Here is a 27400-nt window from a genome sequence, read left to right as displayed (position 1 = left end):
AAAATCTGAATAATAACATTCTTTAAAAACTTAAATCATATAACTTATTAATTTTAAAATCAAAACAACACAAGTACATAAATTACAATATTTAAAGTCAACTATTGAATTACATTAATCACAACTACACATTATGACAGTAATTACAAGCGATCTCTAACCTATAAGAGCAACAATAAAAGGCAAGACAAACACAATATCAAATCATTGTTCTTTTACTTTAGTTGAGATATGCTAAGCTAACTACTCTGTTAAAAATAAAACAAAAAATATGATATAAATAAAAGTTAGTAAATAGATAGATAAAAAATAAATTGTATTAATATAATCAATATATTATAAATAAAGATATGACCCTATTTACTTTGTTATTAAAATTATCAATATAAAAAACTTTAATTTTATATAAGAATTGCAAATATTGAAATTATAATTGATATAATTAATATAAGTATAAATTATATTAATATATTTAATATATTTAATGTATATTTTTAAAATAAAAAAATAATATATATAATATTCAGAATAGAATGAACGTCCCGATGATAATCTTGTGTCTCACCCCGTCTCAAATTCCTTTCTTGTTCCATTCTGCAAAATTTTATCTTGATTGTCTTCAATTTTTAAAAAAATCCATTTTGATATGATCATGATGATAATGTGTCAATCAAAATAAATACAAATTAGACACCCTTAATTCAAGCCCGATAGAAATAGTCGATGAAAATTTAAAGTAATGAAAATGTCAAATCAATTAAACATTTTTTTAAACAGCACATGAAGGTTATTATACTCAATATGATTGTTACTCCTTGTGGACATTATTATAAGGTGTTTCCAATATTGTTAGATATTTTAAAAAATGTTATATTCTTAAATTTATTAAAAAAAATTGAAGATTCCAATTTTACTCCTATTAATTAAAAGGTCGTTACATCTCTTTTCACATTTTACAATGAAACTCAAAAATAGAATTAGGAATAAAAATATCAATTTTAGAAAATATTACACAACCTTTTACCTCTTATATCATGCAACGAAAGAAGCTGTTAAAAATCCCTCGTGATAAGGATCAAAGGGAGTATTAATCAAAGTAAGAAAAAACAGAGCAACGTAACAAACAGCAACAGGGGCTCAGGGCCAGCCACGCATTGAATTACAATCACGAACTGTACGGAAAATAATAGGAGGGCCAAGAAAAAAATTGTAGCTTAAAATGTCAAAGGTACTCTCAAACACAGACACAGAGCACCTTAAAATGTCACTGAGCTTGTTTAGTTGTTGACTCAGATACGACTTGAATCTCTTCCAAAGATGAATCTTCTCGTCCAATCAGCTATCACCAGCACCCTTGTGCGCCAGCTCACTTGCTTACTGAATGTAACAGCACATCAAACAAGCGGTGAAGCACATGAGTTAGTACTAGGGAAGGGCTCTTTGAAGAGAACTTTATGAATGGACTCAATTTACAAGTAAATACATAGGATACACTGAAAAACGGAACCTGCTTCTACATATTGACAATTGATCCGTCTACCACTTTTTTGTAAACCCTCCGTATTAAAGAATTTCGAGTACTTGGGCGGATAAATTACCTGGCATATACAGAGTACCAAAGCCACTGAGTGCTATGACCCACCGAGACCCAGTCTCCAGGAAGTTCTGCCGCCGCCTGCTCTCCACCAAGAGGAGCAAATTGACCAAAATGCTTGTACCTTTGCATCACAAGCAAAATCACTGATTAGGTAACGACAATTCAAGGAAAGCACACGAAAACAAGATTTTTCACGTTTGCTATCCAGTACTTCATGTGCCCCCCGCGTGGTTATGTGCCAAGCACATGCCCTACCATTGGTCATATTTCAAGTCTATGTTTGTTAAGCACGTATAAGATTACAGCACTATCATTAAAAATACCCAGAAATGTGTTTGCTACATGCATCTCGGATATCCTCCTCCTTCTTTTACAGATATGTATGCTGAGAATAACTGGTTGGTTTCGTTTGAGCACAACTACAGAGAATCAAATGAATGTGCCAATTGGCTAGCTTGTAAAGCTCATCACCTGGATGCTAATATTAATAAGGCTAACAATAAAGATATTAGAATATATTTACTGGAGTAGCAGGGTATGCTAATCAGATCAACAGGCTGTCATCCCTTTTTCACTCCTAGGAACAAAAGGAAAACCAGAACAAGAGATTAGAGTGTCATGTTATATGGATCACCTGAAGGGACGAAACCTATGGCGTCCGAATCTCTAAATCTCATTGGACCTTCAGGATTCTCAGTGCATTGCTCCATGCGGTTAAAGCAGCTAGCTAGATATGCACCTTGTTGGGCAGCAACCTAAATACCAAATATAAAAGCCTTAGTTCTCAATTCGTATAGTTGAAGGCAAAAGGAGTCTGCAGATGCAATTATTTAGTTGTAGATAAACATACCTGTGCCGTTGCTGGCAGACTCTTCATCTGTGAATCCACATGACAAAGGGCTGACTTAAACCCTTCTATGTCTATTTCTTCTGTGTCTTTCCCCTGAGAATCTTTCCAAAGATCAGCCACATCAAGCATATGCTTGCTCTTCAGGTATAGTTCCACTTGAGGATATCTCAAGATGATGTCATCCATCACATCCTTGAATTCTTTAATGGTTAAGGTACCAGAGTTGTCCTTGTCTGCAGCTTTGAATATGCTTGAGATATCATCCTGAAAACAGAGGTAGCAAAGATCAATTATTTTTGTGTACTACTAAAATAAGTTATCTTATTTTACTCCATTCCCTCTCAAGAAGAAAATTGCAGTGTTTTGTCTTGTTTCAACCAATGATTATTACAGGAATACACAAAAGGAAGAGTTTTGTTGAAATCCTACGGAAAAAAACCAAACCACAGGCATAAATGCAGAGTGAGATTAATAGTTTGCCTGATCCCAAATCAAGTTGTCCCAATTTATAATAATTTGGTTAAGGAAGTAGATTTAAGTTTACTATGTTATAAATTCACAGTCCTGAAGTTGAATTAAACATGTTCAAGGGTTAAGAAATACCATGATTTTACGTTGATGTATTGAAGCACAGTCCCCAATAGCGTATGCAGCTTCACATCCTATCACTCGTAACCATTCATCAGTTTGCAGGACCTTTCTATTTGCCTGCACATAAAGCAATCCACAATAGATAATATAACAGATGTTAATAAAAGAGAAAAATTGTCGGAAATCCATTTAGTATTTGGTTTGAATGGAAAATTATTGATGAACACAGAAGAGACTGTTTCAACCATGAGATAGAGAGGGAGGACTGTGTATCAGAAATGCTTGGACTTGTGTAATAGCTGGCATTGACCAAAAAAAAAAAATTAACACCTGATTAATTTGTTCCATGAAATCCCTCACAACTGGAAGAGTCCCAATGCCAGTGGACCAGACTACCAAACCATGAGGTATTGAGCAAACCTCTCCTGTTGATTTTATCTTCATTTTAATTTCCTTATCAGTAACATTGATAACTCGGCATCCTGTTTGAACTTCTATACCATCTCTTCTGAATTTCTGCTCAGCAAATGCACTGATTCTTTCATCAAACCTACAATAAAGAAAAAGAAGGTATATTGGAGTTGTGTCCTTTCATTGCCAATGTTTTGAATAGAATTTTTAGTTAGTCAGACTTTCCCCATGATTATTTTAGTTCATGAACACAGCAATACAGACTCAAGACAAGTTCTCATAAAGGCAATTTCTACTGTGTAATGATGCCTGCAAAGTCAGTAAAATGCACAATTAATGGGAGCCCTAAATTGTGTTTCAGACAAATGGCAACAAGCCTATGATTATAAGAAATCGTAGACAATTAAAGCCTTCCTTACATGTTCAAGATGTGATCTCCTGATTGGACCATTGTTATTTTCACCATATCTTTAGCTGTTGGATATAATTTGAAAAGATCTTCATTAACATAATCATGAAGCTCAGCAGCAAATTCCACACCAGTTGGACCGCCACCAACAATTACAAAATGAAGATTTTTTTGTCGCTCTTCATCAGTTAAACTAGGGAGCATGGCCTTCTCAAAGCAATCTATCACAGACGTTCTGATCCTCTGAGCATCCTCCACCTCCTGTGGTGATGATATTGTGCATATTTTAATTAGCAGTCAACTGAGATACCAATTTACTGTCAAAAGTCTTCTGGAAAAAATCCTTCTCAAAATATTGTTCAAAGATTTTAAGAATCAGAAGATAGACCAAGAATTGTTCATAAGCATAGTAGTTCTGAACCATTAAACGACTACCCACCTATATGGTAAAGGTGCATATGAAACTGAATGAAATTTACCTTTAAAAAATGACAGTTCTCCCTGACGCCTGGAGTGTTAAAAGTATTCGCTTGTGCTCCTGTTGCTACAACTAAAAAGTCATATTCCAGAGAAAATTCGCCACTTCCCACCAAGTTGGCATCAATATTGGATCGACAAAAAACTTTTTTGTTTGCAGCATCAATCTTGACACACTCTGCCTCCCAGAATTTAATTTCTCCTTTTCTCTGCATGGAGGAAGAAACAAAAGAACTTCCATCTTGATTATCTAAAGAAATATACTAGAATAGAGCTTAAAAAGTGACCAGAGAGTAGTAACAAAGTAACAACAATATCAGAACACAACAAAGCCATTACTTTACCAGACAAGAAATCTGGCGGCTAGATTTCAACAAAATTACACATACATACGTGACAAATATAGTCAAATAAAACAGCATCCAACCAAAATCATTCTTGGTGCTCTAGTTCTGTTTCCTCTACCTTTTTTATGATGTTTCGAACTGGCTCCACAATGCTCCTTGCTTCAACTGTCCCACAGGTGACACTGGGTAATAAGGGAGTAAATGCAAAGTAGTTGCGAGGTGAAACAACCTGAGCATCATATATCGAAGCATCCAGGTCCTTAAGGAAACTGGTACCAGCCCATCCAGTTCCTAGAACCACCACTCTCTTTTTCCTAGGTTCATTAGTTTCAATACTGGGGGACCCAGAATCGGATTGTAATTCTGAGTATGCCACCACACTGCCACCACTGCAGTTTTTACAGGCAGGAAGACTCAATCAAACAGAAACTTGATCACCTGTAGTCACCCTAGATAATAAGCTGTGAGCAAGAAAGATAGCAAGAAAGATGAAGACATTGGTGGATATATCCACAAATAGACCACAACCGTTTTATCTGAAAGGACATTGAATAACTAATTGAAATATTCACACCAGTCCCCTCTTGTTTAAGCTTTTGTTAGAGACCCGTATCATAATCTCCTTAAAGGAATGATACAAGGCCTCAGATATAAGTTTCCCAGAGAAGATCAGATGCTTTATGACAGGACGGGATCAATTACTCAAAAGTCAAAAGGAACATTGAGACAATGGAAATACATGAGAGCGGACTGTTGGGATTAATCCTATATCAAGAATACACAGTATGTTTGATCAGTAGCAAGTGAAATGGTGGTTTATAGTGTTGAGATAAATCCTCTTGACCTTCAAGGATTTGTAAAGATATACCACATTATCCAAAATGACTTTTTCGCTACATGCCCAAAAAAAAAACATCATAAAGAGTTTAAGGTCAAAATCAGACTCAGCCACAGTAAACAAAACATTCTTTTCCGGTTTTGTTCCCATTAACATGGCCTATAAGAATCAAGATCTCAAAATTTCTCTACGCCATTCATACTATGAACCGGGCGTAATTTCCCATTTCAACTTGTTCGCAGAAGACCATAAGATTTACACTCTAAACAAATTATCAAATTAGACCCAAAAAGATTTAGCATGACAATTCCCTCTCCTTCAGATCCTTCATGAATGTTGTCAACAGTGAGCACTGGAAGAAACAATGAAAATAAAAGCAGGAAAAAGGGAGAAGGGAAGAATCCTAGACGAATGGGGGAAAAAGATTTATGGAGAAATAAAATACCTGAGAGCGCAGAAGAGGAGCAGCTTAGAAGAGGAAGGACAGCCATGGAAAGCCCTGGCAGCTTTGCTGAAGATGGAAGCTATCGTCATTTGAAACCAGAGGAATAGGTTTCCAAAGGTGAGAGCTCGAGAGCTGAAGGAGGAGCTTCCAGCCAAGGTCAGGCCAGGTCAGGCCTTCCTCTGAAATTCAGTAGCTACCTCTTGTCCTCTTCACCTTCTCTTTCTCTATCTTGTTTACACTTAGGGCGCTAGAACGACGAAATTAATCAAAAATTACGTAATCATAATACGTGGCACCTTTATGTCAAGTTCTAAATAATATTTAAATAATATTAAATATAAAGAATAATAAAAAATAAAAAAAATATTTTATTATAAAATTAGTTATTACAAATAATAATATAGATAATTTTATTTAATTAAATTGATATAATTTTATTGAATCAATTATAAATCGCGCCATGCACTTGAGGAATTTCACAGCCTTACCCTGGCGGCCTGGCCACGGTGGTATTTGACATTTATATATAAAAAGCTTTTTTTAATCATTTAGTATGTTTTATTTATAAATCATTTAAATTGTAGCTTACGGAAAGCTTCGCGTTCGTCTTCCCAGCTTTTTTTAATTTGTACGGAAATTGCGAAGTTTGAGCAAGCGACAGAATCCTCACTTCCTGGGTAGTTTTAACTTTTGATCAAGTCAACAGGACCATCTGCACCGGAAATGACAAAAAAATTAAGAATCCATGTTTTATTTTAAGACAAAATAAATAGACGTCGAAGGTCTCGTCCCTCATTGATAATGTTCAATATTATATATATATATATATATGCGCAGATGAAATGTTAAACTTGATTTTATATCTTTTGACCCAAAAAAACATGACTTTCTATGAAGTTTTATGACTTTCTAACAAAATCTTGGTAGGCAAAATCAAATTAGAGTTGACGGTGGACTTGGATGAAGATAAATCCCTTTTATAATTCTGCCAGCGAAGGATCTTTCGTGAAGTTCAATGAACAATGAATACCATCGTTACGTCCATCTCAGTGCTAACGTGGCACATTTTAAGTATGTGTACTTGCGAACCTGCGATCGCAAGTTCATTAGCCATATCATTATATATGTTTGTATAATTAATTAAGTCAATAAGTTATTTTATTTAGTATTTTGTACATTTGATGCCTTTCAAATTAGAAACTTTTGAGATGAAAGGAAGTTTCCATTCACAGGGGGGAAAAGTGAAAGAAAGTTTATGTGGTGTTCCGCCCTCATGGAGTCGGGGCTCTCCTATGCACATGAAAAGGAACAGGGTAATGAAACCTTGGTGGGATTTGCATTAGTGTCACGAGTTGAAATGAAATTAGTGGAGGTATTTTTTATAGGGAAATTCTTGTAGAGATATTCATGTTCACATATATTTTGAGTAAATTAAATCTACAAATATCTTTCAATCCTGCAATCATACTCTTAGAAAACTTCAAAAAATAATCATATATTTATACAATTAGTAAGTTTTTAATATTTAGTGTTGAAATATTTAAATATACTGTAAATTTGTATTAATTAGTTATCAAACCAAAAATATATTATCCTTTTATGGTCTATTATAAATATGATAAATGAACCACGTGAGTAAGGTCATTGTACAAAAGTACAACCTACAACCTTTAACCATAAGTTATTTTCACTATTTTTTAGTTGACTTGATTAAGATAATGTGAGAGTGTTAAAAAATAATTAATTAGTCACATTTATAGGTGAACAGTGAATATAACCCCGATCTTTATATATCCAACATCTCTTTGTCTTCTACACACTTTCATATGCTTCATATCTTTGTCGGCTGCAAGAATTTTTATGGTAGAAATGATGGCTATCACTTCACTCATGTGGTCTGGACCCAAGAGTTCACGGACCACCTCTGTCACCGATGCTTTCATCTATAATAAGAAAAACGATTAAAGCGAAAAGACATATGACCGGAAGCTAAATGCTATTGAAATTTAAAAGAATAGCTTATTGGGAATTAATAAGAAAAATATAAAATTAAAATTAACAAACAATTAAAGAAGGATAATGGACATAGTTATATATTCTTGTAAACTAAAAGGCTTGAAAACGGATTAATATTAAAGGGCAAGTGTCCGACAAGCTTCTGTTCTATAAATTCGTTATATATACTGTATGCAAATCAATTCAGGATTAAATCATACACGCACATACGAATATATATCACATATCAAAATGATAAATCAAATTTTTTTGAGCAAAAAAAAATGATAAATCAAATTGAAATTCTTGCTTATACATTTGTTACCTGTAAAATTATTATCCAGTTTCTACATCACTGGCCACAACGTTGAGATTTTTGTGGATTATGTCATTTTTCTTAAGTAATACAATATTGGCCTTGATGGCCATGAACAAAGAATATTTACTCAATACATAAAAGAAAACAAAGAAAGGGAGGTATGATAGATAAAGTGTTCTTATTAAAAAAAGAGAGAGAAAATATATCTTCAAGCCCTTGTAATCTATCTCGATTCTCAATCAAGTCCTTATAGTTTTAGATGTTAAAATTAGCCCTCCTACTTTTACACATTAAACTCATTAACCCCTCTTGCTGTGAAGTCCATTTAAATCATTTAACACTGTGTTCAAATACTTTCTTTGAACTCAACATGAGTGTTCAAATCCTTCATTTGAATCGTAAATACTTCCCTTGAATCCTTTGAATGTTGTCTGATTGATTTGGTTCAAGTTCTCTTCATTTGTGTTCAATATGGATGATCCAAAATCATTTGCATGCAATCTAATATGCTTCAATGGTTTTGTTTGGGTTATATAATGTGTTTAAGTTGCTATTTTGTTCTACTAAAGTACTAATTATTAATGATAAATTGTTAATGCCTGATGGATGTTATTGGATGGATCTTTTGTACATGGCTAGAAATGAATGACATATTGATCCAATATGTCAATTGATTATCAATTCTATTGACATAGATTGATGATAAGATGAAACTAAACATGGTCAATTAGGTAGATGGAATACATACCACAAACCAATGAAAATGTTGAATGGAGGTATGCAAAGAGAGAAACAATGTAGCTGTTCAAACATGATAAGCTTTGCTCTGCTATTTCAAAATATTTGTGGGCAATCTACAGAGAATAGTTTTAGCTTTGGTCATCAAAAAATTTCTTTTGGAAGGGGTTTGAAATTACTATTTCTGTTTGGTTTTGGATTGGATTTGAAATAGTTACATGTACTATTGTGATTCTGAATTTTTGTAGGGATCTTCTTCTTACAAGAATTTTAGTGAAAGAATATGTGAAGATAATTCAGATGAAGTATGAGAAATGACATATTGGTGAAAAGAGTGCAAAGACGGAGCAAGAGAGTCAACATTTGAAGGAAGAGAATGAGAATAAAATGGCGAAGCAAGAGAAAAAGCATGAAAAGGAAGAGAAAGATGAGGCAAGAGATTGAGAGGTGAGAAGAAATGTGAATAGCTTGAAGGCTATGTTCTTTATTATGGCTATTGTGAATAATTTTGTGAATTATAGGTTGCATAAGATTTAATGCTATTGGTGTTTTATTGCTGTAGGATTTGTAAGCATTAGATGTGTGAAACAATTGAAATAGAGGGAGTATGTAACATCCTAAACTTTTAAATCAAGAAAGTAATTGCTAATAAAGGGTAAATTAATAATTAATGGATTGAATGTGGTTTTGAGCAATGAACTGATTTCGTATGTTGTTGGGCTAATATATGAATAGGATTAGGTGGAAGGATTATAGTCAGAAGTAAAGCATGCAAGCTAAGTAAGAAGTGTCTTACTATGTCACGCACCGCAGCGTATGACATAGAATTTAGGTAAGTTAGGTGTGGCTCAACTCATGAAATTAGAGAAAGGGAGAAGAAAAAACGTGTAAGGGAGGGAGAGAAGGACTAGCTCTACTAGGGCTTCGGTTTTTAGGAAACTGGGAGTTAGCTCTGATTAGTGACTTGTTGAGTAAGTTTTGTACTACCCTAAACTCCCATTCTACCCTAATTTTTTTTAATTTAAACTATAGAGAAATTGAATTGAAAAGTTTTAAATGGGTTAACTTTTAAGTTAAAGATTAAAGAAGGACTTTTGGGTGTAAAACTAAAATTTTATGACCGGTTTAGGATTTAATGGTTTAGCCTTAGAGATACAGGCTCAAATTAACCTAAATTAAGGGGTTTAAAAGGGCAATAATGCTTGTTAAGTATGAGAGAAGGCTATTTTAATCATTCTAATGACTCAAGTATGTATGATTGTGGTTAGTAGGTTAAGTGAACCTTAAAAGGTATGAATGGTATGAGAGTGAGCATAACAACATGACACATTAGATACATATATATGCATGATTGATTCCTTCTTATTTCTTACGACTGAAACTATGAGCTATAATATTAATCAAAGTTCCTTTTGTGTGACTAAACTATCCAAGCTTACTAATTATAAGGTATGACTTAGCCAAAGGTCATAGCACTCACTCTCAAACAACGGCTTCCCTTACTTTGAAATCTTTAAGATGTCGTAGACCTTAAGTTAATTTACTCGACAAATATATGAAAATAGTTAGGTTTTAATTCCTCGACAAACTATGGGACAGTCTCTCAACAAATAATAGGACAAGGCTTAGCCTTTGTACACAAAAGGTAGCTATAAGTACCATATAAATTTTATCTACTCCTCTCCTTAGACGAATTCCCACTAAATGATCATGTAATATCTCAAGCTCACTCACAATTGTTATACGTTCATGATTCACAATATCAAACTCATTATTTTCAAACCATTTAGTTAATTATCATATGTGAGCATAACAATACTAACTTAATTATCGATTCCTTACTAGCACACAATCATCACATCACATATTTTATACTTCTCATTTCAATACATACTCATAGTTTAGAAATCATTTTGAATTCAACTCCATTACATTGGGTCAAGTCAAGATTAATACACTACCATATGACTTATAGCATGCTTCCACATTCACAATCACGATTATACATGCAATTAAATACATTTTTACATTATAACACAATTAACAAACAACTACCCAATATAAGGTTTTCTTAGTTATCTCAAACCTTTAAGAGATTAAAAGTTTTTCCCTCAATATATATTTTCAAACTTGCTTTTCAAGCCAAATATAGTTCCCAAACGATTAATCTATAATTAATCAAATCCAAACTCAATTAACATTGACAAATATACGCTTTTAACCTCATTTTTCACTTTTAAATTATCCAAATTCCTTATTTCTTTCATTTAAGCTTACATATTAGGCATATTAACTTTCTTTGGCTCCTATTAGCTTCATGAAGCTCTGACATTGTCATTAATAGCTTTTCAACCAAGTCTATCTACCATAATAAATGGCATCTTTAGCTATTAATGCACCCATAACCACCAAAGCATGTAAATCTATTATCCTTAGGTTTAAATGTCTTAAGCAACTTTCATTAACTTTATTTGAGTTAATGGGTTCGAACTCATAACCTATATGAATTGAAAATGGTCTCCCATTATCAAATTCTAATAAAAAAAACTTAAGAAAATAGGTTGGAAAGGAAGAAGAATAGGTTAGAAAACTTAATCTTAGAGTTTGATAGCTTTAAAATGCCTCTAATTTTCATGAAATTGAAGCCCTAGTAGAACTCTAAGTCTCCTCCTTTTCTTGTTTTCTCCTTTCTTTTCCCTCTATTTTTTTCATCAATTTCATGTCTTAGTTCTACAACAAATGTATTGTGTACCACAATGCCTGTGCCACATACCATAGCTTACTGTACATACTCCATGACATATGGCATAGAGCCATTTCCTTTTGTTTTTTCACTTTTTGATGTCTTGGTGGCCTAATTTCACTCCAGACTCAATCCTAAGGTTGAGATCATAACCTAAAATATCTGCTAGCTCTTTATAATCACACACCACATTATCTTAATCTTCTTTAACCATCCTCTAACTCCATTTAACAAATGAAACCTGATTATTTTGCTAATTAACTAAGAATTAAAATTCAAGATGCTACACATACATATACATGTAATGTTTAATGACTTGCTTATATCATCTTTTATATGCATCTTCGCCATTTGTGTAAGCATATGTAAATATGACTATTTAGGCAGCTTAGATACCATATAAGCAAGCGTGTAAATGTGCTAATTTGTGAAATCTTATCTCATAATATGTAAAAGTGATATTTTCCTAGTTTGTGATGCCTAAAGTGTAGGTACCTGTATAAAGTTAAAGGTGTTCACTAATGAGTAAAATTTATGAGTGTGAAGTGTTTAACTAGTTTCACTAGTGTATATTTGTGATTCTATGATGATATATATATGTGTGAATGTTAACCACATGTTTGTGTGTTTATTACATTTTCCTTATGCAAGATCATATTTGTAGGAAGTGGCGTTGAGAGATCAAATTGGGTATGTGATGTGTGATACATAATTATGTGTTAATCAGGTGCATGTGGTTATTTTGGATTTAGTTCAAGGCCCAAAATGATATAATGAGGTAAGTTGTTTAATTTGAACATTTAAGGTGCTTTTTTAAAAAAAAATAACTTTCTATACCCAAGTATTTAAATTAAGATCAAACTGTCAGATCGTGTCCAGAGTTTTTTCATTAGTTAACTTATTTTATGAGTTTCGTATGGATATTTGAATCACTCCGATCGAACACTGTATGTGAAAATGGCGACAGCAAGAGTTCATGTCAGATTGTTAATGTGATAGTAAAATCTAAAATGTGCGTCGCGGTACATGGCACAGAACTAAGACTCGTGGCTCTATACCATATGTTGCAGTGTATGATGCCTTTTTGAAAAAAATAATTGTATTAATTTTTAATTTTAAGCCAGGATCCCACATCTTCAAAATCAATTAATTGTTTATGTTGTATTGTGTTGTAGTGCTTGTAAGTAAAGTTCGTGGGTATAGCATGGGACTTTATAGAGTACCAAAAAGCTAATTAGGTCAAGGGGGAAAAAGCCAATCCTATTTCATTTTTCTCTTTCCTTCTTTCTTATGCTCTACCTCTGAGCACTGTTTTCAGACCCAAATCAATCTTATGATTATCACTACAATTAGTATACTAATTAAACTATATCATTATAATAATTAAGGTAATATCTCAAGTTAACCATTATTGTGGTGGAAAAGGCTTGATTGTGGCTATAAAGAGACAAAAACAACTATGTTTTTTAAAATGGAATCCCAATTTAAAATCAATTTTCAAAAACCATTTGAGCTCAAAACACAATAAGTAATCTAGCAAACGAAGGCCATGGATAATCTTAAAATAGAATTGTCCAACATCATAAGGACAAGATAGTCATCTTTCATGACTTAGTCAACATCATAACTTGACCTCCCAAGTCAATTAATCAAGCATGATAATCTTGAGAGTCTAATATAATAATCAAATTCATAACTAAACCAATTATAACAACATTTCAGAATTAATTAACTATGTTAATATCTCTACAAAAACACAAGCTTCCTAAGCTTGATTCAACAAAAGAACTTGACATACAATATCCAATAACATCACAATCATGAATTCCTAACAATTATCACTAGCCTTAATCTAAGCCTGTATAAGCTTAGTTTACTAAAAAAGCTAGGCAAATGATGATACTCATTCACAACTCAAATTATAACCACAATGCTTAATATATCTCCTAGTTGGTAGTATATAAAATGCATAAGATAAAAGTCACTTACACATAACACTATAAGGCATAACAATTATAAATATGCAAACTAGTTGTTTGCCTCTAGTTCCTTTTCCTCATCACTAATCAAACCTTCACCTGTAAAATGTTAAACCATGGGGTTAGATAAATATTTCAAAAATAAAAAAAATTATAACTTCTAACATATACAAGTATAACCATTCAAAGGTGTGTAAAGAGGAAATACAATTATAAACATACTATCATATTTAAGCATGTATGATCATTTTATCTCCTATTTGTTTTGACTTGAGTCCAAGGATTACAATTTATAATAGGACTAATCTGTTTGACTGAACTAACCCATGCTCTCTAATTTTTGAGGGGTAACCCAGCCAAAGGCCATTACTCCCTAAACTTAAACTCTAGACTCTCTTGCTAATTGAATTCCTGCAGGATGTCATAAATATTGTCGATAACATATACCCGCTTTTAAAGTGAGTATCATCGATTGAGAAGAAACCAGAGAAAACTTTCACATATGCCACAACCATTCAACATTAAGAACTACCCAAGTATTGTCCATGCCACATAGGCTAACAATATAATAACCTTCCAACTAGGATGAATTCTTATCTATTTTATTTTTCAATCATGCTAGTATGTTTCACAATTTCAATCGTGTATCATAAAGCAATTTCACATATAAAGTAATTACAATTTCTAATCAACATGCTCATTTTTATCCACATATGCCTACTTTATAATTTAGATTTCGAAAGTTATCAAAACATTCTCATAAATTGCAATAAAGCATAGCTTATTTTATTCACCCACATTTTTCAATGAATTAACTTATACTTATTTGACACATTTTCTAAAACATTAAAATTGTGTTTTCACATGTAACATGTGTAACATCCTAATTTAAATTTTAATAGTTAATTTGGATTAATAGAAATAAAAAAAATAATATTTAGAGGTAAGAAAATTAGTAAGAGATGATTATTAAATCTAACTTAGGATATAATTCTAAAAAAAAGGAAGAAGAAGGAAGAAAACGTGAATGCTTTCGGCCGCCGCCTCAATAGTAACAATAGTAAAATAAAATAATAAAAAAAAAGAAAAGAAGAAGAAAGAAGAGAGAGAAAAGAATAAAAAATGTGTGGGACCCACTGAATTTTTATAAAAACTCACCCGTTTCCTTTCGTTTCTTTATTCTTCGTGTGCGTGAGCTGAGACTGAAAGAGCGTCTAGTTTCACCGGTGCGGGAGATCTGAGTTTTTAAGGTAAGAGTTTTTAATAGGATATTTAGGATGTGATTTTAAGCTTTTTAAGACTAAGTAAGTGTTCTAAAATTTTTTCTTAGTCATCCTTGTTCTTTAGTTTCTGAGTTTGTAGTGGTAGAAAATTTAAGATCTGGAAGAGGGATGAATTTATGTTGAATAAATATGATTTTTGAGGTTGTCAGTAGTATAATAAATGTTCTAGAGTATAAATTTATTGATGATCTTTGAATCTGTGGCTTATGGATCAAATTCTAAACTAGATCTGAAAATATATGTTGATTTATTGAGGTTTAGATGATTATTTGGGATGAGAAATGAATTATTATGGTTATAGGATTATGATTCTAAGCTAGAGACTTAATTTTTAATTTTTGGGTATTTTAGGTACGAATTTATAAAATAAAAAGAAAATTTTGATAATAGAAATTAGTTTAAAATTTGATTTTTAGATTATTAATGTTTATTGATAATTAAAAGAGGAGTTAAAAATTTTACTTAATAGTATTAACTATAGATTTGTATTAAGATTGAGATTAGGAATTATGTTATATTTTTAATTCTATTATTAGAATTATTTTATTAGTTTCAAAAATTGAAACTAATATTTATAAATAATATGTTATTTGTAGATTGTATTACTGGTGAAGATTGTGGTGAGAGAGAAATTTTAAGGAATAATTTATTGAAAAAGCCACAAGGTAACCATGCTTTTAATTTGTGATTAGTGTTACTTCATGTTAATTGGGTGATTATTGAGAAAATTATAAATTTTGTAATATTATATAATTGTGCAATATTATTGTGAATTTATTTGATTATTATGGGAGGTGTTGGGAGACTTGCTATTGTTGTTGTATTTATGTGCCACGTGGTACGCCCCTATTGGAGCTCAATAGGTGGCTTGTAAGGGCTCGGGCTAATCTACCTTTGGCCGGGTAATTTAGCACCGAGTGAGGGCTACGGGTCGAGGTTAATGGAGGGATATAAGGATGGTTGTTTGTGTGTATTGTAATATTTCTTATATTTGTTGGAATTATATTATTTTTAATTCTCACTTAGTAAGCACACACTTAACTGTTTGTATACACTATCATAAATTGGCTTTGGTTACTGGGACTTTTGAGTCTCATTATGTGGTTAACAATTTTCAGGAGAAGAGCCACGAGTGACACGTGGAGGAGTCCCATAGGCTTAGTGGTATAGATCCACTGTCTCTTTTGGGTATTTAATTTATGATTTATAATGTGTTATATTGCCAATATTAGGGCTTTTTGTTTATTGTCAATTATATGAATATATAAATGTAATCATGCCTTTCAAACTATTTCTATTTTTGGTACAATTTGGATGACTGTAATTTTAATATTTGGTTTACTTTGGATTGGTTAAAATGGCATGATTATAAGACCAAATAACTGGCTTGTGTTGAAAATTGACTAAATTGCTTATTTTACTTGTTGGGAGTATAAGGATGGACAAATGTGATTTAGTTTACTTGTTGGGAGTATAAGGATGGACAAATGTGATTTAGCCTAATGGCATGTGGGAGGTAAAAATTTATCTGAAATGTTATAGTGTGTGAGTTGAAGCCAATTATAAAATATTTTATATCGAAATTATTGATATAAAAATATGTTGGGTGGCTGTAACCCAACTATGGTTGAGTTAAATTATTTAAAAAAAAAATTGGTGTGTTACAACATGCATTTCATAATTTTCATAATACCAAAAGCATTTAAAGCATGTATATAATGAAAATTAAATTCTTGATTATCTCCACATCTTTGAGTCGCTCAAAAGAGATACCATTAAATACCTAGCAATATAAAGCTCATGCTTGTTCCAAGTGTTCAAGAGAGTTAGTCTATAGTTCAAGCAACTCAAAATCATCAATTCTCTACCATAAACATAATTTTCATACCTACCTATTCCATTTAAAATCCCAAATCTCATTTTATTAGGAAGTTTTGATATATAACGGTTCCCTTAACTTATTTATAGACTCCAACGACCACAACCAAACCCATTATTCATATACCTAGTGTCACATCCCAAACTTTTGAAATGTGATTAGTTGGAATATGAGAAAACTCATATTCCATAAGCCTAAATCCTTAATACATCTATCAAATTAATTGAAATTTGTTGTACAATTCTCATTTATATTAAATAATTATTAGTAAATGTAAAATATTTGAACTAATTGTAGAAATTTTGGCAGAGTCTTCGCTGTAAGTTGGGCTTCCCGAAATTTCTACAACCTTCCAAAAGCATATCCAAGCAACATTCGAAGTTCTACTTCGATACAATATATACAAACCCAAAATAATTTAACTGAGGATCCTGCCTATATGATTCGTGGGGCGATTCTAGAACAAAAAGACAGAATATTTAGATATTTACAATCATCTACTATGTAATTGAAGCAACAAAATATCCGTCATCTCAAGATGTCCCAGAAGGTCTACTGAAGAGCAGGTCCACTCCTTCTATTTGAATACCAAAATTTTTTTGGTAATAACGTTCCCAGATAATAAACAAGTAAATAAATAAATAATAATAATGATTAAGTAATAAAAGAAAAGGAGGAAAGATAATCGTGATCAATAAATTAAAATTTTATCTTTTATATAAAACAAATCATAACGATACAGTTCTTAAAAGTAAACAATTTGAAAAATTGATTTTCTGTTAGGACTTAGACAGAATGAATAACAGGTGTGGACACACAGTCCATAAGGGTAAGTAACATTCGGCGTGGTTAGAAACCACGAAAAATAGGTGCAAGCATAAAGCTCACGAATAACAGGCATGGATTATATCCACGAAATTATATCCTCCATTTCACATGTATTGGCCGACACATGGGGCTAGCATCTCCATATACCCTGCTAGCTGGGTGTGCCATGGCGTGCCAAGGGCTAACGAAACTGTCGTTAGCAACCAGCATTCTGTATTCAGTCCTAAAAATATTTCTGGCATACATGGAAGGAAAATATATTTGTAGCTCAATTTGTTCACAAATTATTAATGCCTACTAGATCTTCCCATTAGTAGATTGTTCAACCCATGCACGAATAATGTGTTTGGAAAACAAATAACCAAATGAAAATATAAGTTAATAAATTAAATCCTATAAAATCAGGTACATTCTTCAAAAACATTTCAAGGTTCCATAATATATATGTATAAACATAAAATTTCCTCGAGAAAAGTTCTATTTATTTATTCAGAAAAAAATCATCCTCATTTTGACGTATAGGGAACGTTATTTACTTACCTGATATACCACCTAATTTCAAAAATCTCCTTCTTTTTATAGCTGCAATCAAGTTTTTCCTTCTTCTAGTGACTCTATTAAACATGATAGAATTTTAATAAATTTGCTACCAGATGAACAAACTCTCTTACTCTAATAGCAAAATCACAATCAACTTAAATAAATCAAAGTTTGTCCTTCATCATTATTTAAATCTCTTTACTTTCTTAAATCATTTTCCTAATAGTTATCAACACAATTATGATATTTCACAACTCCAATTCCCATTAAATGTCAATTTCAATTTATGAAATAAATTTCCAAAAATTCAGATATTCGCATATTACTTCCAAAATTAGACCTTCTTTGCAACCTTTTCTAATAAACCTTTCAACAACCATCTTATAAGTGCCGATATTCAAGATTTATATTCAAAGCATTCTCTTTCAATTTCATTTAAACAAAATACTTCTATATATTAACCAATCCAACAAGTCTAATTTAACTCAAAATTTATAACCTATGAGCATACCTTTATCAAACTTTAAGTTAAATTCTCAACCATTTTTTTTTCACAGCACAGCAATGACAGCGGTAGATTTGAGAGAAAACAAATTACAAACTTCACTCCTTCACTTCTTAATTTGCACGCAGCACAATTATCAAAGAAAAGAAGAGATCAAAGCTTATCACCTAGATGAATTAACAACATCCAAACAGGGAGGAGGAAGCAAACATCAAGTCTGTACAGGGGGTAACGAGAACCAGAATTAAGCATAGAAAAGAGATGAGCAGCTCGGCGGTGACCAAAGAAGCAAAAGGGAAGAAAGAATTCTAGCTTGCTTCTTAAGCAATTATACACACGAAACAACAAGAAAAGAAGAAGAAGAACTGGGCATACTTGGGACGATGATAACGCTGGAGGAATGGTGAGATAGGAAGAGAAATCTCACAGTTGCAGTGGACAAAATAGCAGCAGGCACTGGCGACAGAGACTTACACAGACGATGGTGACCGACGATCGAGAGGAGGAAGCAGAAACCCAACGGGAGACAAGCAAGGATCCAGATATCTAGCTCTCTCTCTCTCTCTACTTCTCAAACGTTCGAAAGAAAGAATTAAAAGGAGAAGGAAAAAAAATCTGATGCAAAGAGGGACATATTGGTAATTTCATGGAGTAATAAAATTAAATAAATCTCCTTTAGGCCAGAGTCAGGTTTGAACTTGGGACCTAAAGGCATATTATTTGCATAGTTTCCACTACACCAACATTCCTTCTTGTCCTAATTGTCTCAAAATAATATAACTAACATATGTTTAATTAATTTATTATCATTTTAAACATCTGGGTTATTACACCTAGTCCCCAATTTCTTAAGTTTTGGATTCCTTTAGCATGCTTAAAATCATAATTAAATTCAAAATAAAACTTATAAAATGATAAAGCCTTAGTTATAATCTATATAAATATGAACCAAGCATTGAATTCTGATTTAAATGATTAGAAAATCATTGACCACCTCAAAACCCTCACTTTATTACAAACTTTGATGTCAAATTCTCAAAATCAAATATTTGGACAAGCCTAAAATGATTATACACTTAATATAACTACATTAGCATATCTAAACTCAAATTAATCGGTTAGAACTATCCCAACTTCAAAATTATATAAAACTCAATTTTCCTATTGTCAAGAATTAAAAAATAAAAAAGAAAATATGTGTAGAGAAATATCTAGGAAATTTACCTAATCCTAAAACATTTCAAATCATCCTCAAACTATCATATAATGGAATCTACTCCTTGAAATTTCCTCCTTCCAAATGCACCTTGTTCGCCTCTATTGCTCTCCACTCACGTCGAAAATGAAAAAGTTGGGAGGAGATGGTATATTAAATGTTAAAGTAGGTTGGGGTTTTAAAAATTATCCAACATGTGGGTAAAGAAATTTTGGGTTGAATGTTATGGTGGCCCATTTCTTCTTCTTTCTTCTTGTGTCTTTTCTTTTTTTTTAATAACAAAAGGAGCGGCAAGTTAGCTGCTTATGCTAGTGCAGTTTAAAAGGAGAACTTATCCTAGGTATAACTAAACTGATAAAACCCTGCTTATTGTTGAGCCGCTTTTCCAGCAAGGAAATCAACAACTCTATTCATTGAATGATTAACATGAATAACTTTTATTCTTCTTTCTTGCTTATCCTTTGTTAATTTTTTTAATAAATTTCAGTCCAACTTTTTTTAATCTTTCCTTAGACTTAAAAACTAAACTAAGTTTGTATATTTTTTTTCAAATAAAATTTCATAATATTAAAATATTTATAATATGTTGAGTTGGAAAATATCTTAATAGACTATTATTTAACCCTATCAAACCTTGTTTTTTTTTTTTTTTTCCTTCTAAAGATTGTGTAGAATGAAGTCTTCAAAAATTAATCCCATTTTAGGTAAACTTTCTTTACTCAAATAATTACATGATAACTTCTATTCATCATGTAATAATTCTTCCATAATATTGCTTATAGTCTAGAAATAAAAATTGTGATGTTACAAATTAGGATGGTTAGACTAGTTAAATCGTCATTCAAAAAAAAAAATAGTTTGGTTCGTCCATTTGGCTCATTTTGACAGTTAACTTGGATTGGCTAGCTTTAACCTAATGGTTTTTGAAGACTTGAAGTAAAACTCGAGACCCAAAGCGATTGAACCATTTTGACTTTTTTTTAGTGTGTTGTGGTTGTATATAAATATTATTTTTTTATTTAATTATAATCTCATCAATTTGATCATTGATCTAGCCAATCAAACCACGAGAATTTTGACTCGCGCTAACCTTTTTAGTTCATTGTCTAATCAATTTTTAAAAACGTTGTCTTTGCATCGTTGTAGGCTGTTGGTTTCATATCATCCACAAATTCTGTCCATATCTAGTGGTTTTATGACAAATCTAGTTCTATATGGTGATTCTGTGACACAATGAGCATGAGCAGAGTGGTGGTTTGCTACAGAACAAAAAAGCACTGTAGAAAAAAAAGAAGAAAAACTCAAAGTAGCTAGCCTTTTATCTTCTCCTCAATCTTTTCTGTAGATTTCTTTTCCTTTTTTGAATTTTTTTTCATGCCTCTGTTGTCTTTTGTTCTTTTTATCATCTTCTCTTATTTATTATTCTTCTTTTTTATTTGATTGTTCAAACTGGCTATACCGTTGATTTTGTCCAGTTTGTCATCTATTTTTCCCCCTAGTTCTAGCTTAGTTCTGGGTTGGACATGTAATCGATTCTTGGTTCAATTGGCCGATCCAATCTAGATTTCTTTAAGCTCCACTTGAAAAAAAAAAAAAAACAGACGTCGGGTAGGAGATGGGTGTGTGTTTTATATCCCTATTATACTTTATTCAAGTAATTAACTAAGAATATTTTGAGTAAATCAAATATTATATTTATTTTATATACCATTGGAAAACTCTAAAGCTATTCAGAAAATCCAAATTTTAATCATTTTTTTATAAACGTAAATTATTAAGAATAATTTATATTTGTGGTCAAGAGAAAATAAGGTGTGAAAATGGCAATTTGGTAAACAGCTCGAAGAAGAGTAATTAATTTTTCCCATGCAGAGGAAATTGCCAATGAAATCCGATTTTCATGTGTCTCTCTATTCTCAATGCTATTTAAGCTTGGCGGCAATATATATATATAACGGAATTGAGAGGCAAGAGCAAGAGGAGCTACCCCAACGATACTTTTATTTTTTAGTTTTACCAGAACAAGTGCTGATAGGGCAAGACAAATCAAGATTATATCACAAGGCTGTGTGTACAGAATAATTTCACGCATACTTTTCACTTTCAGTGTGCAGGATGAGCATAATATTATGCAATATATAATTTGCAAGAAATTGTAAGAATTTCACACATAATTTTCACTCCGAGGGTAAAATTAAAGATTGAGTGTAGCGGTTGTCCTGTAATTAATATAATTTAAAGTATTAAAAATTAAACTAGTTATTAACCCGATGGAATTAATAGTTCAAAGATCAGTAATTCAATAAGGGGTTAAATTAAAATCAGATCAGTATTGATTAAAATAATCATATTGATTAAAAATAATAATAAATAAAAAATAAATAACAATAGCTAATAATAAATAAATAAATAAATTTAAAAAACTAAAAGATGAGAAAAGTATCCTTGAAAATATAAAAATTTGTTAGTTACGAAATTAAGAAACAGGAATGTTGATAATAATAATATTTTAAATGCTTTAACTATGCAACATTATTAATTATTACTAATTACTAATATTAAAATTTTAAAAAATATAATTTTAAATATTTATACTTTACTCATATTTTATTATATATTCTTGCATTTTTTTAATGTTTAAAATTCTTATACTTTTATTTTTTTACTATTTAAAAAAATAATTTATGAATAAAATTATCTCATTTATGAGTATGGAATAAAATTATTTTAGGAATAAGAAAAGTTAAGAGTTAGCTTAACTTAACCCTAAGATTGATGATAATTTTTTCACATTAGACTTTTTTTTTTTTTTTTACTAGTCACGGAATCAATCACCGCCGGCGACCTGCGACTGCAAATCCTACCCGAGTCCGAGGTCCGGAGTGTTCCTATATTCGGCGATGCTGATATTTATAAGTAAAAATACGATAAATATAATTATATTATTTTATAACTATAAATAAGGTGTCCTTGACTCGCTGTTTTCTTTGCTTGAATCCGACTAGATCAAAAGCCATCCTCTCATCGGGTATGGCTCCAGCACTCACCGCAGCTTCGCCTTCTCAATTTCTCTGCACTCCTCCCTCCGATTCCTTCAGGTTTGTTTACCGCCTCTCCATTTCTCCTTCCTCGTTTTCCGTTCACGATCTCCGCCTTTTTCTCGGGACACACGCAACCTCGAGTTTTGCCTTCTTTTTTCTTTTTTCTTTTTCCTGCTCTAGTTTTTAACATATACATTTATGCGACGGCCTGGGAGCAGAGATGCTGTTATGTAAGATATTTTTCAGTTCCAAGAAATATGCTTAATAGTTGTCCTTATTGTTCCTCATATTTTAGTTTGTTAGCTTGATGCAGTGCATTAAAGAAATGATAGTTTTTTCACTCTTAGGAATAGAACATGTTCTTTTTTTTCTTTTTTGACAAAAGCTGATAATTGGTTTTTTGTTTAAATTGCTGGAATACTGGTTGATTGTAATGCCCTCCCAAATTCTCATTTCTATCTGCTTTCCAACAAATTATATTTACAGTCATTAGGTATTTCAAGTGTCATCTGAATCTTTATATGAACACCAGTTTCAAGATTTTAGATTTTGTAGAAAATTGTACAATCGCAAGTTCTTTTTATATGCATGCGTGTGTACAAACTGACAATGCATAATAAGAATTTATTTTTCCATCCGGCGACCCATCTGTCATTATAATGTGCCTTCAGTGCACTCATTTGTACACAATCACGTAAAATATGTACTGGGCATTGATATATTGAGCGTGTAGTCTTGTCCCATCAAACACATAATGACTTGTAGATTTTGCTGAAGAAATCCAACACCGCCAAGTTCGAAGATAAGTAAATTCTTGAAAAATACTAGTCTATTTGGGTATTGGGAGCAATTCAATTATTATTTATTGCGCAAATGAAATGCTCAAGTTATTAGAAGTGTTTGATATATAGTGAGGGGTTGTATCGTTGGCTTGCAAATGATTTTATATTTTTCTCCATACTTATGTATACCAAAAATTTTGAATATTAATATTTGATACATCATATATTATAATGACAAAATCATCCATGGAACTTGCTCCTATAGTTCAGAAGCAAGAGGGCCATCTTTTTGTGCTGCGTATGGCTAGAAGGAGTGGCATGTAGTCCATGAGGATCTGAATTGTAAACTTAAGAAACATTATTTGACAGAGCTCAATACTATTTGCAGTGCTTTATAAGGTTGATTATTGGTTTTCTAGCACTACATTTCAAAATCATGTTTATCAATTGACAGAGTAGATTTACCAGGGGGTGGTACCTCTTCCTGTTGGTTGTTTTAAGTATGCAAATAAGAATCAAAGATGCATTGGTCTTGTTACATTGCTGGTTCTTGTTTAGTCTACATGCGGCAGGGCAAATCTGTTTCCTGTGTTAGTTGATATTTATAGCAAAGGAATTTAAAAGGTATTGATCTACTTTGAGAGAAATTTGAAAATTCTTATGACTGGGGAATAGTTTGAAAACAAGTGGATAATTCTAAGGGTATGTTCTTGAAATATATATATATATATATATATTAAGTTTCTCTATTACCTAAGAATAAAGGGTAAAAAATTGTTCTCATTGTCTTCCTTTTGTTGTGAAATGCATTGCTTGACTTGCAATTTCTACTGCGAGGGACCAGGGTGGATGTGTTTCAACCTCCATCCCTGGCTGATCCAATTTCAATTCAAGATCAGGAGAATTAGCTGATTGAACAAGATTTTCTTGGAGTAGTATCAACGTGCACCTTGGTGACTGGTGGTAAACAACAAATGATGGTTGGTCTTAGTAGAATGGGCCTTAAGGAGATCATGGTAAATTATACAAAAAGGGTAGTGCCATTGATCCACTGGAAGCTCCAGAAATAGCAGAAGAAAGTTTTTTTTCTTGTGGTTATTGGAAAACTGTACAGTGTCGAAAAGATTTTTCCAATGAACAAATTTTTGCGACATGTGTTTTCAGAAATGAGGAGCTTTTTGTAGTCATCATTATGATGTACTTGTTAGCTTTGACATTATGATGGTACTTTCATTCAGGTTCTTTTTCTGGTATTTGTGGATGGGTGTTGGTGCACAAGCATTTTCAATTTGTGCAAATCTTCCTCCCTTGCTTTGCCATATGTGTATTTGTGTACTTTTAATCTTCTTGTAATTGTTTTTCTACTACCAGGAATAAAGATTTAAGTCCAAATAGATGGGTCGCTAGAATCCACTCAGCAATTTTGCATGCAATGTTCAAGGTATACCTTAAGCTTAAGCTTCTCTGCCGTAGGAATCAAGAGTTGACTTGGTTGATTAGATGAAACAGCATATTATTGAATTGATTATTATCCTTTCAGTACATTGTTAAAGAATCTTATTAATTCTTTTAATCTCCGAACCTTTGATTTCAGGGAATCAGTTCTTCAAATCACTGCAGTTTCATCTCCTCTGTTTAGAGGAGATCAAGCTGGCCAATTAGTTACACTTCCTTCAATATCTCGAAGCCGCAAATCTATGACCTGCAGTCAAGCTTACATATATCACTCTTCTGGCTTCCGAATCCCTTCAACAGCTGAAAAGCCAGAATGGTGGTGGAGGACATTGTCCTGCATTCCCTATCTAATATCGTTGAAGATGTCTGATACTGGATTTTACATTCAGCCTTTCATTGAAAACTTTAAATGCTTTCAAGATTTGGTTTATTACATCCCGGGAGCTGTCAATCGATTGCCAAGCTGGTTTCCAATGATATACTGCTATTTGGCAGTTGTAGTTGTCGTAAAAAATAAGGACTTTGCCTCTTCTCTTCAGATTTCACGTAATGATGGGAATCTTGTTGGAAATTGCTCTGCAAGTGCTGTGGTATTCAAGCAATTTCATGCCGCTAGTACACTTCAATGGAACATTTGGGATGTACTACTGGGCCGGTGTGGCATTGGCTTATGTTCTAACAATGATGGCGTGCATAAGGTGCGCCCTTCTAGGCACGTTTGTTAATATCCCACTTGTTAGTGAGTCAGCTTTTCTTCATTCTCTGTTTCATTTAGGAGGATTCGGGAGGCCTTTCTAGGAAGCCTAGGACATCTTGTACCAGAGGTTTGGCAGCCGAAGGAAGGATTGTTTCCATCTTATATTGTTTCCATATAAAAATATTAGGAAAAAGGAGAAAGTTGAGTTCCTGATCCAGAGGACTGTGAACTTGAATCGAAAGTAAAATTTTGTACTTGCGTTGTTTAAAGTTAGCTTATGTTCAATGCTCCAATTATTTTCTTGTTATGATTGGTTCTCTGATTCGTAATAAACAGGGATGGCTAAGCTTAGAAAATAGTTCAGACTTTGTCTTCGTGTGATCATCAAATGTTAGAGCGTGAAGAGCTAGGCGCATCGCCTAGAATTCTCGTATTTAAATTGACATTTGGGATCTGGGAAGGAAACAAAAGGCGACTATTCCGCTATTCGGACGGTAGAGATTAAGAAACAAGTTTTATGATGATTACTTTTCGGCGCTCTCGTTCAATCCCTCACTGGGTCCTTAGCGGCGTCACTTGTCCTAGTATGTCCCGGCGAAAAGTTGGATGGGACACGCCGGACGAGTGAAAATTGTTTACGATTTACATTGTTATAGAGATTAAAGGCTATGCCTTGAGACTCTTTGAGTAGTCTTCAATATAGACTCACAAATCAGTCTCCTTCAGTTTTAAGTTTTTTAATTCAATATATATATATATAGATAATGTATATATAAATCTTGAAGCCAAATTTTTATACCATATAATATAAGAAAAGAGATTGTTAAGGTACTTCCTCTGTTAAAAATTGTAAGAGTATTTTTTGAAGAGTTAAATGTAATTTTTTAAAGTATAATTATTATTTTTTAAAAATCTATTGATAATAAATATATTTATTGTAGGGTTTTAATAGGGATAAATATGAAAATATATAGTTAGTGAAAATATATAACAACTATATTAAGAAGTGAGATTTGATTAAAAATATTTTACATTTTTAAACGAGATGAATATATATAAAATTCAAATGCTATCAATGATATTATAATAATGTCTAGGTGTTCTAATGATGTTTATAACGTGAACCTTAAATTAGAAAGACCTTGTTAAAAATATGTTTTTATCCTCTCTTTGATCGCCACTCACATGATTAGTTTGTAAAAGTTGCGTGTAACTAAAATAAAAAATCTCAATCAATCAAGGTAGGATATATCAATTTAAGTAGATTTAACTAATTTGTTTCACCGGTGAGTGTCAAGTTACAACTTATAAATATGGAGAATTAAGTGATTTTGATATTACAAGTATATAAAGTAACAACACAAAGTCCTTGTAATATTGGATTACTGATTCCACGTGGAAGTTTTGGTGATGCATGATCTGTTTTTCTCTTCGT

The 27400-nt window shown here is 32.2% G+C and overlaps 2 protein-coding genes across 2 annotated transcripts; one reads left to right on the top strand and one right to left on the bottom strand.

Moving 5' to 3' along the window:
* Positions 1-1008: 1008 nt before the first annotated feature.
* On the bottom strand, positions 1009-6187 carry LOC129300529 (external alternative NAD(P)H-ubiquinone oxidoreductase B1, mitochondrial-like). The gene is given in 11 exon segments (XM_054939097.1): positions 1009-1377; positions 1599-1718; positions 2232-2259; positions 2262-2352; positions 2448-2711; positions 3051-3155; positions 3369-3588; positions 3869-4119; positions 4338-4544; positions 4801-5071; positions 5966-6187. Coding segments are annotated over 11 exon segments (1734 nt in total). The 5' UTR covers positions 6055-6187; the 3' UTR covers positions 1009-1289.
* A 19053-nt stretch (positions 6188-25240) lies between these two features.
* On the top strand, positions 25241-26231 carry LOC129300530 (protein TIC 20-IV, chloroplastic-like). Its single transcript, XM_054939098.1, is given in 3 exon segments — positions 25241-25254; positions 25408-25789; positions 25791-26231. Coding segments are annotated over 3 exon segments (672 nt in total). The 3' UTR covers positions 26067-26231.
* The last annotated feature ends 1169 nt before the right edge of the window (positions 26232-27400 follow it).

The sequence above is a fragment of the Prosopis cineraria genome, unplaced genomic scaffold (genome assembly GCF_029017545.1).
Source record: "Prosopis cineraria cultivar Desert tree isolate PC_DT_omini unplaced genomic scaffold, ASM2901754v1 PC1634, whole genome shotgun sequence".
Classification (NCBI taxonomy): domain Eukaryota; kingdom Viridiplantae; phylum Streptophyta; class Magnoliopsida; order Fabales; family Fabaceae; genus Prosopis; species Prosopis cineraria.
Note: the sequence above shows the minus strand (reverse complement) of the source record. Positions and strands in the feature narration are given on the sequence as shown.